Below are 13,049 nucleotides of genomic sequence, written 5' to 3' on the forward strand. Positions count from 1 at the left end.
GAATAATGGAAAGAAGTGGAACATATGGGAAATTTTGAAAATTTTGTCCAGTCTCCAGAATACCCCTTTAAGTATCCACCTACTGACATAGCTAATTAATCAGCCAGCAGGTGGCACTCTCCCTGTTTCTCTCCATACAGAAGAAACCTAGCTGGTATATACATCCCCTCTATGCCCATACCTGTATTGTTTTAACAATATGTTCAGAAAGAATCCCTCTGTTGCTAATTGCATTGGTTATTTTCCAAATGACTAATATGAGGTTACTTAAAGTATATCCTAACAATACACTAGTGTGTAAAGTAATGTATCGTAATGTATGTCTGTGTTAATACATTACTTTACCCACTAGTGTGATGTATTATGCCTGTATTGATACATTACTTTACACACTAGTGTATTGTTAGGATATACTTTAAGTAACCTCATATTAGTCATTTGAAAAATAATCAATGCAATTAGCAACAGTTCCTTGTAGATTTACATTTCCTGTGGATTTCTTATAAATAATTGATTATGATTTATTTCTGAAAGATCTACACATTCCTCTGAACCTGCCCCAAACGAATCCCTTATGCTTTAAAAAAGAAAGTTCTTGGCCTCCAAGCCTTTCTTGATCCCATGGCTCACATCAAGTTGCAGCTCTGTGCATTACTCCCTTTTTGTTTCTCTCTCAGCAAAAATGCTTCCCAGTCTGGTGGTGAGAAAGGCAGTTTGATTTGAAAATGGTTCCAGAATCTATAATGCATACAACAAAGATGGAAACATTAGTTGTATAAATGACATGGATTAGTAATAAAGAAAATATCTGTAATCATGTTTACAAGCCATGTTATGTCTGTTACATACGTCAAATGTGCAATGACCTGCAGCTATCTTATCACCTTTTCACATTCAGTCCTAGTTCAGTACTTTGTAAGGAACACCTGAGCTTATAGGGGGTATTCCCATTTTAAGAAATTCTGGAATATTCACAGGATATGCTCAGGTGGAGATGATTGCAGTTTGATGGAACTGTATGGAAAGTTCAAGTCCGGGATGACCCTCACCTCTTAGCCATTTATAGCATATCCTGTATATACAGTCTTAGGGCTTATTCACGCCCGGCCGATATACGCTGTACCTCCCACTCACTGGCTCTCAGCTTCTCTCCTCCCCTCTGAGCAATTTGTAATGGGAGTGGGCAGGACAGAGGCGGAGCTAAGCTCCTGTTCCCTCCCTGCCCCTTGTCCATGGCCAGCAATGGGAGTGAGCAGGATAGAGCGGAGCTCAGATCTGCCCCCATTCCGCCCCCTCTCATTGCAAATGCAGGAGTGGAGGAGAGAGGCAGAGAGCCGTGAGTGGGAGAGAAAGGGGGACTGTTTAGATGGAAGCATATATCGATCAGCCGTGAAAACGCCGGCCGATATATGCTCGTTGGAATAAGCCCTTAAGATGAGAATACCCGGTTAACAGCAAGCAAGAACAGGCAGCTACTCCTAAGTATACGTTGTGTCCTTCCTTCTAGCCAGCAACTAATATTTTAGAATATTTCCTTGTCAGTCAGACTTTTCAACGGAGTCTAATACCAAGTGTAATGCAGACTTTCACTATGGAATCACAAAACCTACTTATGATGGTAGATGTCTGGGTCTCGTTGGATGCGGGTTTGAAATCCAATATACAAATCGTCCCATAGAAGCCCATTTTTTACTACATGTCTCATAACCGTAGCTCGAGTTCGTATCTGTTATAAAATAGAACATCATATTGTTAGCATTGGGCAGAGATATCTATTGACGATGTGTCTACGGCTCCTCTGTAGGCCAATGTGTGTCTGTGATAACAGACAACTGACAAACCCTGTGTAGATCTTACCTCATTGCACCCTTCTATCTCTCCCTATATCCTAACATTTGTCAGATTAGCAAGAAGTACAGTAAGGCTGAGTTCTCACAGGGCAAAATCCTGCCGGAAATCTCGAGGTTTTGCCGCAGTGAAAAATCGTGAGATTTCCCTCTGGAAAGCGCAGCTTTAAAACCCGCGCCACTTAGCCGTGGTTTTGGAGCGGCTTGGCCGCATGCTTTTATGTTGCAGCCAGCGCTCCCATAGAGAGCAGCGCGGGCGCAATGGAAAAAATAAATAAAATAGATATGCTGCGGCCAGGAAATCCGGGCCGCAGTGCCGGCTTTGCCGTGACGAACTCTCCGTCCCATGTGGATGAGATTTTTGACAAATCTCGTCCACATGGCTGGCTAACCCCAGGATTAGCGGCCGCAGGGGAAGCCAACGTCCCGCAGGCACCTTTCCTGCAGTGGCCTCTGCATAAGAAATGTAATGTTACATGTTGGCGACCCAAATAAATGGTCTTCCATGTAATACATGGATGGCTTGAGTCTGCCAGAACGAGAGTTGCTTGTACAAAGCTCTTCTCTGTTTGGGGTCATAGAGAAAGGACCTCCTGAATGATGCCCATATGCTCTAAAAAAGTATATGGCCAAGCCTTGTCTTCATAAGACAACCTTTTCAAGTATCACCAGGCGATACTGACATAGTAAATGAAATGGTAAATTATGAAACTAATTAAAAACTCACCTCTTCATATGCATGGTCACGACATGGTCGTTCAGCAGGAAAAGACAAGTCAGAGAAATCCACTAAGTAGTTAAATCCTTTGGATAGATCATTAAAATTCTCATCAGTTTCAATCATCTATATGAAAAAAGAAAATATATATCACTGTTCATTAGGGCAGAAAAATACATTCTCTCAAAATTAACTCCATAATGGATAATGGATACTGTATTATATGGTTACAGCACAGAACATTTCTCTAGTTCAGCCTTTATAAATGACTCTCTACTTCATAGGAACCTTTTCTAAAATGTTAGTTTTTTTTGTGTGCATCATGGTTTTAGTACTCTTTATTTTTCCCTATGTATGTATTGTATTTACTATTTTTGCACAGTTTTTCTATTGTAGGCAAAAAAAATCAGCCTTGGAATAAAGAAATGAGGAAACCCAATAATATGTTAATCCCCCCCCCCACTCAGCTATGGTTGTTTTCTTTTTGGGGGCTGAATTCTGAAATAATTTAGCCGTGTAATTTGGCGTTTTAATTTATTTGTGTTGCTAGAGAAGTTAGTTGTGGCTGCAGAAGTGAATTGCAAATGGTGTCTTAGCAAGGAGCTCCGCAGTTGTCAGGAGAAATCATCATAGAATATTTACAATTAGGGGCCTTCACACTGGCGATAAAATCACGCGATGCGAGAGAGTGCAAAAGCGCATGATTATAAAACCAGTAATTTTCAATGGTTTCAATCCCATTTGCAATGTTTTCACATGTTGCGATAAAAAAACAAAAAAAACTCAATGTCCTAACTTTTTGTGATATCGCGCATTGTTTTCAGTAGCAGTAGTGCCGGCCTCACATCCACTAGTTTCACATGGATAGCGAGGGTGATATCGGGCAGTAATATCTCCATCGCCAGTGTGCAGGAGCCCTTAGAGAGGATATCACCAGTTAATGGTAGCATTTGTGTGTCAGGGTTACTTTTACTGTTCTTCCATTTAGACATGTTTATCGCTCAGAATAAATTTTAGTTTTCTTGAATTGAGTGATAAATGATGAATCTTATCAGTGCTGATAAGATTCTTTCAGCGCGGAGAACAATACAGTCAAACATTGTCTGTAGTACAGTCATCCCTCTAACTCGTAAGGTAAAGTCAGTAGTCCACCGACTCCTAGGGTGACATCACATTGTGACATTTTCTTGGCAGCAGGGTGGTTTGCCATTGCCTTCTGAGTCAACCTTGAGCTGGCTATCTGAACCCTGCGGGGATTGAACCTGCAACCTTCAGGTCGTGAGTGAGAGTTTAGGACTGCATTCTGCTGCCTTAACACTCTGCTCCACCTGAGGCTCTGTAACTCATGTGGAGTTATGTTAGTTCAGCCAATTACCCCCAATGTAGATCCAGAGGAAGACAAAAAACCCTAATGAGGAAGAATCCAATTTTCCCCATAAGGAAAAAAAATTCCTTCTCGACTCTAATCTGACAGTCGGAATAATCCCTGAATCACCGATCCTTCTGAAGTAATCAGTGATATAACATGTAATATTGTACCGCTCAAGAAAGACGTCCAGGCACCTCTTTAAATCTTTATCGAATTTACCATCACCTTGTCCTCAGCCAGAAAGTTCCACAGTCTCACTGCTCTTACAGTAAAGAACCCCCTATGTTGATGTAGAAACCTTTACTCTAGACGTAGAACGCGCCCCCTTGTTACAGTCCTGGGTATAAATAGATGATGGAGTAAAGTCTTTCCTTGATATGTAGCAATGTATTTCTAGACAATAAGCCTGTGTCTAATGATTTGTGTGATGTGCTTGTAAAGCAGGTTAAACATTTGTAATACGTATTTATTAGAGATGAGCGAACGCGTTCGTCCGAGCTTGATATTCGTGCGAATATTAGGGTGTTCGGGATGTTCGTTATTCGTAACGAACACCATGCGGTGTTCTGGTTACTTTCACTTACTTCCCTGAGACGTTTGCGCGCTTTTCTGGCCAATTGAAAGACAGGGAAGGCATTACAACTTCCCCCTGTGACGTTCAAGCCCTATACCACCCCCCTGCTGTGAGTGGCTGGGAAGATCAGGTGTTCACCTAATATAAAAGTCGGCCCCTCCCGCGGCTCGCCTCAGATGCCTGGTGAGTTAGATGAGGGACAGTGCTGTTTGTACCGGAGCTGCTGTAGGGAAAGAATTGGTAGTTAGTGTAGGCTTCAAGACCCCCCAAAGGTCCTTATTAGGGCCACTGATAGCTGTGTGTTGGCTGCTGTTAGCAGTGGCATTTTTTTTTTCTCAAAATCGGCTCTGCAGAGCGTTGCACCTGGCATTAGGGACAGAAGTGCTGCATAGGCAGGGAGAGTGTTAGGAGTGAGTGTAGCCTTCAAGAACCTCAACGGTCCTTTCTAGGGCCATATTTATCCGTGTGCAGTACTGTCCAGGCTGCTGTTAGCTGTGCTGCATTTTTTTGGGGCTTCTCAAAATCGCCTCTGCAGAGCATTCCACCCTCCATTGATACTGCAGGGAAAGAATTGTATAGGCAGGGCCACAACACAGTTATTATTCATTGAATATACGCAGTGCGGCCTTTTGCTTGTAAAACAAGTGAAAATAATTCTATTTGTCCTGCCTCTGTCCGTCCTAACGCCGGTGGACACGTGTGAGCTGCGTGAACAACATTGCTAAATCATACGCACCCAGCTACGCTTTACTGCTGGCTTCGCCATTTGCTTTCCTTAATTGGGAAAAAAAATACCTGCTCTGCCACAGTTAATAACTCTGCTACCCTCACGTTCTGTGACACATTAGCAGGAAAACAGCACAGTTATTAAACTTCTCATGCTCATAGAATATACGCAGTGCTGCCTTTTGGTGGAAAAAAACTGAAAACAAATCTATTTGTCCTGCCTCTGTCCGTCCTAACGCCTGTGGACACGTGTGAGCTGCGTGAACAACCTTGCTAAATCAGACGCACCCAGCTACGCTTTACTGCTGGCTTCGCCATTTGCTTTCCTTAATTGGGAAAAAAATACCTGCTCTGCCAGAGTTATAATAACTCTGCTACCCTCAAGTTCTGTGACACATAAGCAGGGACACAGCACAGTTATTAAACTTCTCATGTTCATAGAATATACGCAGTGCTGCCTTTTGGTGGAAAAAAACTGAAAACAAATCTATTTGTCCAGCCTCTGTCCGTCCTAAGGGCGGTGGACACGTGTGAGCTGCGTGAACAACCTTGCTAAATCAGACGCACCCAGCTACGCTTTACTGCTGGCTTCGCCATTTGCTTTCCTTAATTGGGAAAAAAATACCTGCTCTGCCAGAGTTATAATAACTCTGCTACCCTCAAGTTCTGTGACACATAAGCAGGGACACATCACAGTTATTAAACTTCTCATGTTCATAGAATATACGCAGTGCTGCCTTTTGGTGGAAAAAAACTGAAAACAAATCTATTTGTCCAGCCTCTGTCCGTCCTAAGGGCGGTGGACACGTGTGAGCTGCGTGAACAACATTGCTAAATCAGACGCACCCAGCTACGCTTTACTGCTGGCTTCGCCATTTGCTTTCCTTAATTGGGAAAAAAATACCTGCTCTGCCAGAGTTATAATAACTCTGCTACCCTCACGTTCTGTGACACATAAGCAGGGACACAGCACAGTTATTAAACTTCTCATGTTCATAGAATATACGCAGTGCTGCCTTTTGGTGGAAAAAAACTGAAAACAAATCTATTTGTCCAGCCTCTGTCCGTCCTAAGGGCTGTGGACACGTGTGAGCTGCGTGAACAACATTGCTAAATCAGACGCACCCAGCTACGCTTTACTGCTGGCTTCGCCATTTGCTTTCCTTAATTGGGAAAAAAATACCTGCTCTGCCAGAGTTATAATAACTCTGCTACCCTCACGTTCTGTGACACATAAGCAGGGACACAGCACAGTTATTAAACTTCTCATGTTCATAGAATATACGCAGTGCTGCCTTTTGGTGGAAAAAAACTGAAAACAAATCTATTTGTCCAGCCTCTGTCCGTCCTAACGCCTGTGGACACGTGTGAGCTGCGTGAACAACATTGCTAAATCAGACGCACCCAGCTACGCTTTACTGCTGGCTTCGCCATTTGCTTTCCTTAATTGGGAAAAAAAATACCTGCTCTGCCACAGTTAATAACTCTGCTACCCTCACGTTCAGTGACACATTAGCAGGGACACAGCACAGTTATTAAACTTAGATTATTCATTCACTAAAGGCAGTGGGGCCGTTCGTTTTCCAAAAAGTGCAAAAATTATATTTGGCCTGCAGTCTTGCGCCAATTTATTTCCTGCCTGTGAAATCAAATCACTGGTAATACAGCATGCTGAGGGGTAGGGGTAGGCCTAGAGGACGTGGACGCGGCCGAGGACGCGGAGGGCCAAGTCAGGGTGTGGGCACAGGCCGAGCTCCTGATCCCGGTGTGTCGCAGCCGACTGCTGCGCGATTAGGAGAGAGGCACGTTTCTGGCGTCCCCACATTCATCGCCCAATTAATGGGTCCACGCGGGAGACGGTTATTAGAAAATGAGCAGTGTGAGCAGGTCCTGTCCTGGATGGCAGAAAGTGCTTCGAGCAACCTATCGTCAACACGCAGTTCTGCACCGTCCACTGCTGCAAATCCGAATCCTCTGTCTGCTGCTCCTCCTTCCTCCCAGCCTCCTCACTCCACTACAATGACACATGCTCAGGAGCGGGAACACTCCCAGGAACTGTTCTCGGGCCCCTGATCAGATTGGGCAGCAGCGGTTCCTCTCCCACCAGAGGAGTTTATAGTCACTGATGCCCAACCATTCGAAAGTTCCCGGGGTCCGGGGGATGAGGCTGGGGACTTCCGCCAACTGTCTCAAGAACTTTCTGTGGGTGAGGAGGACGATGACGATCAGACACAGTTGTCTTGCAGTGAGGTAGTAGTAAGGGCAGTAAGTCCGAGGGAGCAGCGCACAGAGGATTCGGAGGAAGAGCAGCAGGACGATGAGGTGACTGACCCCACCTGGTGTGCAACGCTTACTCAGGAGGACAGGTCTTCAGAGGGGGAGTCAAGGGCATCAGCAGGGCAGGTTGCAAGAGGCAGTGCGGTGGCCAGGGCCAGGGGTAGAGGCAGGGCCAGACCGAATAATCCACCAAGTGTTTCCCAAAGCGCCCCCTCGCGCCATGCCACCCTGCAGAGGCCGAGGTGCTCTAAGGTCTGGCAGTTTTTCACAGAGACGCCTGACGACCGACGAACAGTGGTGTGCAACCTTTGTTGCGCAAAGCTCAGCCGGGGAGCCAACACCAACAGCCTCACCACCACCACCATGCGCAGGCATATGATGGCCAAGCACCCCACAAGGTGGGACGAAGGCCGTTCAGCGCCTCCGGTTTGCACCCCTGCCTCTCCCCCTGTGCCCCAACCTGCCACTGAGATGCAACCCCCCTCTCAGGACACAGGCACTACCGCCTCATGGCCTGCACCCACACCCTCATCTCCGCTGTCCTCGGCCCCATCCAGCAGTGTAGTTCAGCGCACCGTCCAGCCGTCGCTTGCGCAAGTGTTCGAGCGCAAGCGCAAGTACGCCGCCACGCACCCGCACGCTCAAACGTTAACCGTCCGCATCGCAAAATTCATCAGCCTTGAGATGCTGCCGTATAGGGTTGTGGAAACGGAGTCCTTCAAAAGTATCATGGAGGCGGCGGCCCCGCGCTACTCAGTTCCCAGTCGCCACTACTTTTCCCGATGTGCCGTCCCAGCCCTGCACGACCACGTCTCCCGCAACATTGTACGCACCCTCACCAACGCGGTTACTGCCACGGTCCACTTAACTACGGACACGTGGACAAGCACAGGCGGGCAGGGCCACTACATCTCCCTGACGGCACATTGGGTGAATTTAGTGGAGGCTGGGACCGAGTCAGAGCCTGGGACCGCTCACGTCCTACCCACCCCCAGAATTGCGGGCCCCAGCTCGGTGCTGGTATCTGCGGAGGTGTATGCTTCCTCCACTAAAGCACCCTCCTCCTCCTCCTCCTCCTCCTCTGTCTCGCAATCAAGATGTGTTAGCAGCAGCATGTCGCCAGCAGTCGGTGTCGCGCGGTGTGGCAGCACAGCGGTGGGCAAGCGTCAGCAGGCCGTGCTGAAACTACTCAGCTTAGGCGATAAGAGGCACACGGCCCACGAACTGCTGCAGGGTCTGACACAGCAGACCGACCGCTGGCTTGCGCCGCTGAGCCTCCAACCGGGCATGGTCGTGTGTGACAACGGCCGTAACCTGGTGGCGGCTCTGCAGCTCGGCAGCCTCACGCACGTGCCATGCCTGGCCCACGTCTTTAATTTGGTGGTTCAGCGCTTTCTGAAAAGCTACCCACGCTTGTCAGACCTGCTCGTAAAGGCGCGCCGGCTCTGCGCACATTTCCGCAAGTCCCACACGGACGCTGCCACCCTGCGCACCCTGCAACATCACTTTAAGCTGCCAGTGCACCGACTGCTGTGCGACGTGCCCACACGGTGGAACTCTACGCTCCACATGTTGGCCAGGCTCTATGAACAACGGAGAGCTATAGTCGAATACCAACTCCAACATGGGCGGCGCAGTGGGAGTCAGCCTCCTCAATTCCTTTCAGAAGAGTGGGCCTGGTTGGCAGACATCTGCCATGTCCTTGGTAATTTTGAGGAGTCTACCCAGGTGGTGAGCGGCGATGCTACAATCATTAGCGTCACCATTCCTCTGCTATGCATCTTGAGAAATTCCCTGCAAACCATAAAGGCAGCTGCTTTGCGCTCGGAAACGGTGGCGGGGGAAGACAGTATGCCGCTGGATAGTCAGGGCACCCTCCTGTCTATTTCTCAGCGCGTACAGGAGGAGGAGGAGGAGGAGCATGAGGAGGATGAGGAGGAGGGGGAAGAGACAGCTTGGGCCGCTGCTGACGGTACACCGGCTGATTGCCTGTCATCCTTTCAGCGTGTATGGCCTGAGGAGGAGGAGGAGGAGGATCCTGAAAGTGATCTTCCTAGTGAGGACAGCCATGTGTTGCGTACTGGTACCCTGGCACACATGGCTGACTTCATGTTAGGATGCCTTTCTCGTGACCCTCGCGTTGCACGCATTCTGGCCACGACGGATTACTGGGTGTACACACTGCTCGATCCACGGTATAAGGAGAACCTGCCCACTCTGATTCCCGAAGAGGAAAGGGGTTCGAGAGTGTTGCTATACCACAGGACCCTTGCGGACAAGCTGATGGTAAAATTCCCAGCCGACAGCGCTAGTGGCAGAAGGCGCAGTACCGAGGGCAAGGTAGCAGGGGATGTGCGTAGATCGAGCAGCATGTACATCCCAGGCAGTGCAACAGTCTTTAAGGGCCTGGCCAGCTTTATGGCTCCCCACCAAGACTGTGTCACCGCTCCCCAGTCACGGCTGAGTCGGCGGGAGCACTGTAAAAGGATGGTGAGGGAGTACGTAGCGGATCGCACGACCATCCTTGGTGACGCCTCTGCCCCCTACAACTACTGGGTGTCGAAGCTGGACACGTGGCCTGAACTAGCCCTGTATGCCCTGGAGGTGCTTGCTTGTCCTGCGGCTAGCGTCTTGTCGGAAAGGGTGTTTAGTGCGGCTGGGGGAATCATCACAGATAAGCGTAGCCGCTTGTCAACCGACAGTGCCGACAGGCTAACACTCATCAAGATGAACAAAGGCTGGATTTTCCCCAGACTTCTGTTCTCCACCAGCGGACAGCAGCGATACGTAAGCAATACGTAGGCTGCACCCGCGGATGGAAGCTACGTTCTCTCTCACCATCCAAAACGGGGACATTTCTGCTTCATCAATCTGTGTCTAATATTCCTCCTCCTCCTCCTGCTCCTCCTCCTGAAACCTCACGTAATCACGCTGAACGGGCAATTTTTCTTAGGGCCACAAGGCTCAGTCAAATAATTTTTCTGAACAATTTTTATAAGTTTCAATGCGCTTAAAAGCATTGGAACTTTAACTTGAACCAATTTTTCGTTACACTGGGCTGCCTCCAGGCCTAGTTACCACTTAAGCCACATTAACCAAAGCGATTAATGGGTTTCACCTGCCCTCTTGGCTGGCCATGGCCAATTTTTGGGATGTACATTAGTACTGTTGATACAGCAATTTTTGTGGGCCCTCGCCTACAGTGTAATCAAATTAATTTTTAGCCCACCTGCATTACAGCTGACGTAACCTCAGCTGTGTTGGGCAATGCAATGGGATATTTTTATGTACCGCCGGTGGGTTCCAGGGAGCCACCCATGCTGTAGGTGCACACGGAGTTTTTAATACATCTGTACACTTCTAAAGAACCCCAGTCTGACTGGGGCATGCAGTGTGGGCCGAAGCCCACCTGTATTACGCACGACATTACTACCTCAGCTGGGTTGGGCAATGCAATGGGATATTTCTATGTACCGCCGGTGGCTTCCTGGCACCCACCCAGGCAGTGGGTCCACAGGGAGTGTAACCTACATGTGTCCACTTGTAAAGAACCCCAGTCTGACTGGGGCATGCAGTGTGGGCCGAAGCCCACCTGCATTAAGCACGACATTACTACCTCAGCTGTGTTGGGCAATGCAATGGGATATTTTTATGTACCGCCGGTGGGTTCCAGGGAGCCACCCATGCTGTAGGTGCACACGGAGTTTTTAATACATCTGTACACTTCTAAAGAACCCCAGTCTGACTGGGGCATGCAGTGTGGGCCGAAGCCCACCTGTATTACGCACAACATTACTACCTCAGCTGTGTTGGGCAATGCAATGGGATATTTCTATGTACCGCCGGTGGCTTCCTGGCACCCACCCAGGCAGTGGGTCCACAGGGAGTGTAACCTACATGTGTCCACTTGTAAAGAACCCCAGTCTGACTGGGGCATGCAGTGTGGGCCGAAGCCCACCTGCATTAAGCACGACATTACTACCTCAGCTGTGTTGGGCAATGCAATGGGATATTTTTATGTACCGCCGGTGGGTTCCAGGGAGCCACCCATGCTGTAGGTGCACACGGAGTTTTTAATACATCTGTACACTTCTAAAGAACCCCAGTCTGACTGGGGCATGCAGTGTGGGCCGAAGCCCACCTGTATTACGCACAACATTACTACCTCAGCTGTGTTGGGCAATGCAATGGGATATTTCTATGTACCGCCGGTGGCTTCCTGGCACCCACCCAGGCAGTGGGTCCACAGGGAATTATAAATGCATCTGTTTCCACTTATAAAGAAACCCAGTCTGACTGGGGCATGCAGTGTGGGCCGAAACCCACCTGCATTAACCCTTTCCAGTCCACTGTGTGACCTGTGAAGACATTAGGGTTTAAGGCTGTACAGCTCCGTTGTTGGTAGACGTCCGTCGGGGTTCTCTTACTGTATATTGCCAGCCTCTCTGCTGTCGGAGCCTATCCTACGTGTCAGCTCATGCAGTACTGGCTTTAGCCAGCATATAGCGCCGTTGTATAACGGCAGAAAAAGAGTAAGCCCCCTAGGAAAACCATATACAAATTGGATTGGAAAGGGTTAAGCACAACATTACTACCTCAGCTGTGTTGGGCAATGCAATGGGATATTTCTATGTACCGCCGGTGGCTTCCTGGCACCCACCCATGCTGTAGGTGCACACGGAGTTTTTACTACATCTGTACACTTCTAAAGAACCCCAGTCTGACTGGGGCATGCAGTGTGGGCCGAAGCCCACCTGCATTAAGCACGACATTACTACCTCAGCTGTGTTGGGCAATGCAATGGGATATTTCTATGTACCGCCGGTGGCTTCCTGGCACCCACCCATGCTGTAGGTGCACACAGAGTTTTTACTACATCTGTACACTTCTAAAGAACCCCAGTCTGACTGGGGCATGCAGTGTGGGCCGAAGCCCACCTGCATTAAGCACGACATTACTACCTCAGCTGTGTTGGGCAATGCAATGGGATATTTCTGTGTACCGCCGGTGGGTTCCAGGGAGCCACCCATGCTGTGGGTCGACAGGGACTTCACAATAGGGAGTTGTACCTGCCTGTGTCTATGAATTAAAAAGCCCGGTCTGACTGGGGCATGCAGACACCTTGACAGAATGAATAGTGTGTGGCACATAGGTTCCCCATTGCTATGCCCACGTGTGCAGCTCCTGATGGCGGTGGCACAGGATTCTATTTCTCATTGCTTCTGTACAGCATTGTGGGCTATCGCTCCGCCACTTTTAAAGAGGGTCGCTGCCTAGCCGTGCCAACCTCTGCAGTGTGTGCCTGCGGTCCCTCGTCATGGCAGACGCAATTCTAAATAGACATGAGCGTGGTGTGGCATGAGGGCAGCTGAAGGCTGCCCAGGGACACTTTGGTGTGCGCTGTGGGGGGGAGGGGGGGCGGTTGGGCAGCATGTAACCCAGGAGAAGTGTCAGTGGAGTGTCATGCAGGCAGTGATTGTGCTTTGTTGGAGGTAGTGTGGTGCTTAGCAAAGGTATGCCATGCTAATGAGGGCTTTT

General features: G+C 48.7%; 1 protein-coding gene across 1 annotated transcript in view; it reads right to left on the reverse strand.

Moving 5' to 3' along the window:
- Positions 1–479: 479 nt before the first annotated feature.
- The window catches only part of LOC136578785 (cytidine monophosphate-N-acetylneuraminic acid hydroxylase-like), a 128,382-nt gene continuing 115,812 nt past the window's right edge, over positions 480–13,049 (reverse strand). Inside the window, exons 12-14 of the mRNA XM_066578952.1 lie at positions 2,575–2,691; positions 1,611–1,726; positions 480–738 (exon numbers count right to left, since the gene is read on the reverse strand). Of these exons, the coding sequence (XP_066435049.1) occupies positions 627–738; positions 1,611–1,726; positions 2,575–2,691 (345 nt within the window). The 3' untranslated portion in view covers positions 480–626. The remainder of the gene's footprint in view (positions 739–1,610; positions 1,727–2,574; positions 2,692–13,049) is intronic.

Source organism: Eleutherodactylus coqui, chromosome 9, assembly GCF_035609145.1.
Source record: "Eleutherodactylus coqui strain aEleCoq1 chromosome 9, aEleCoq1.hap1, whole genome shotgun sequence".
Classification (NCBI taxonomy): Eukaryota; Metazoa; Chordata; class Amphibia; order Anura; family Eleutherodactylidae; genus Eleutherodactylus; species Eleutherodactylus coqui.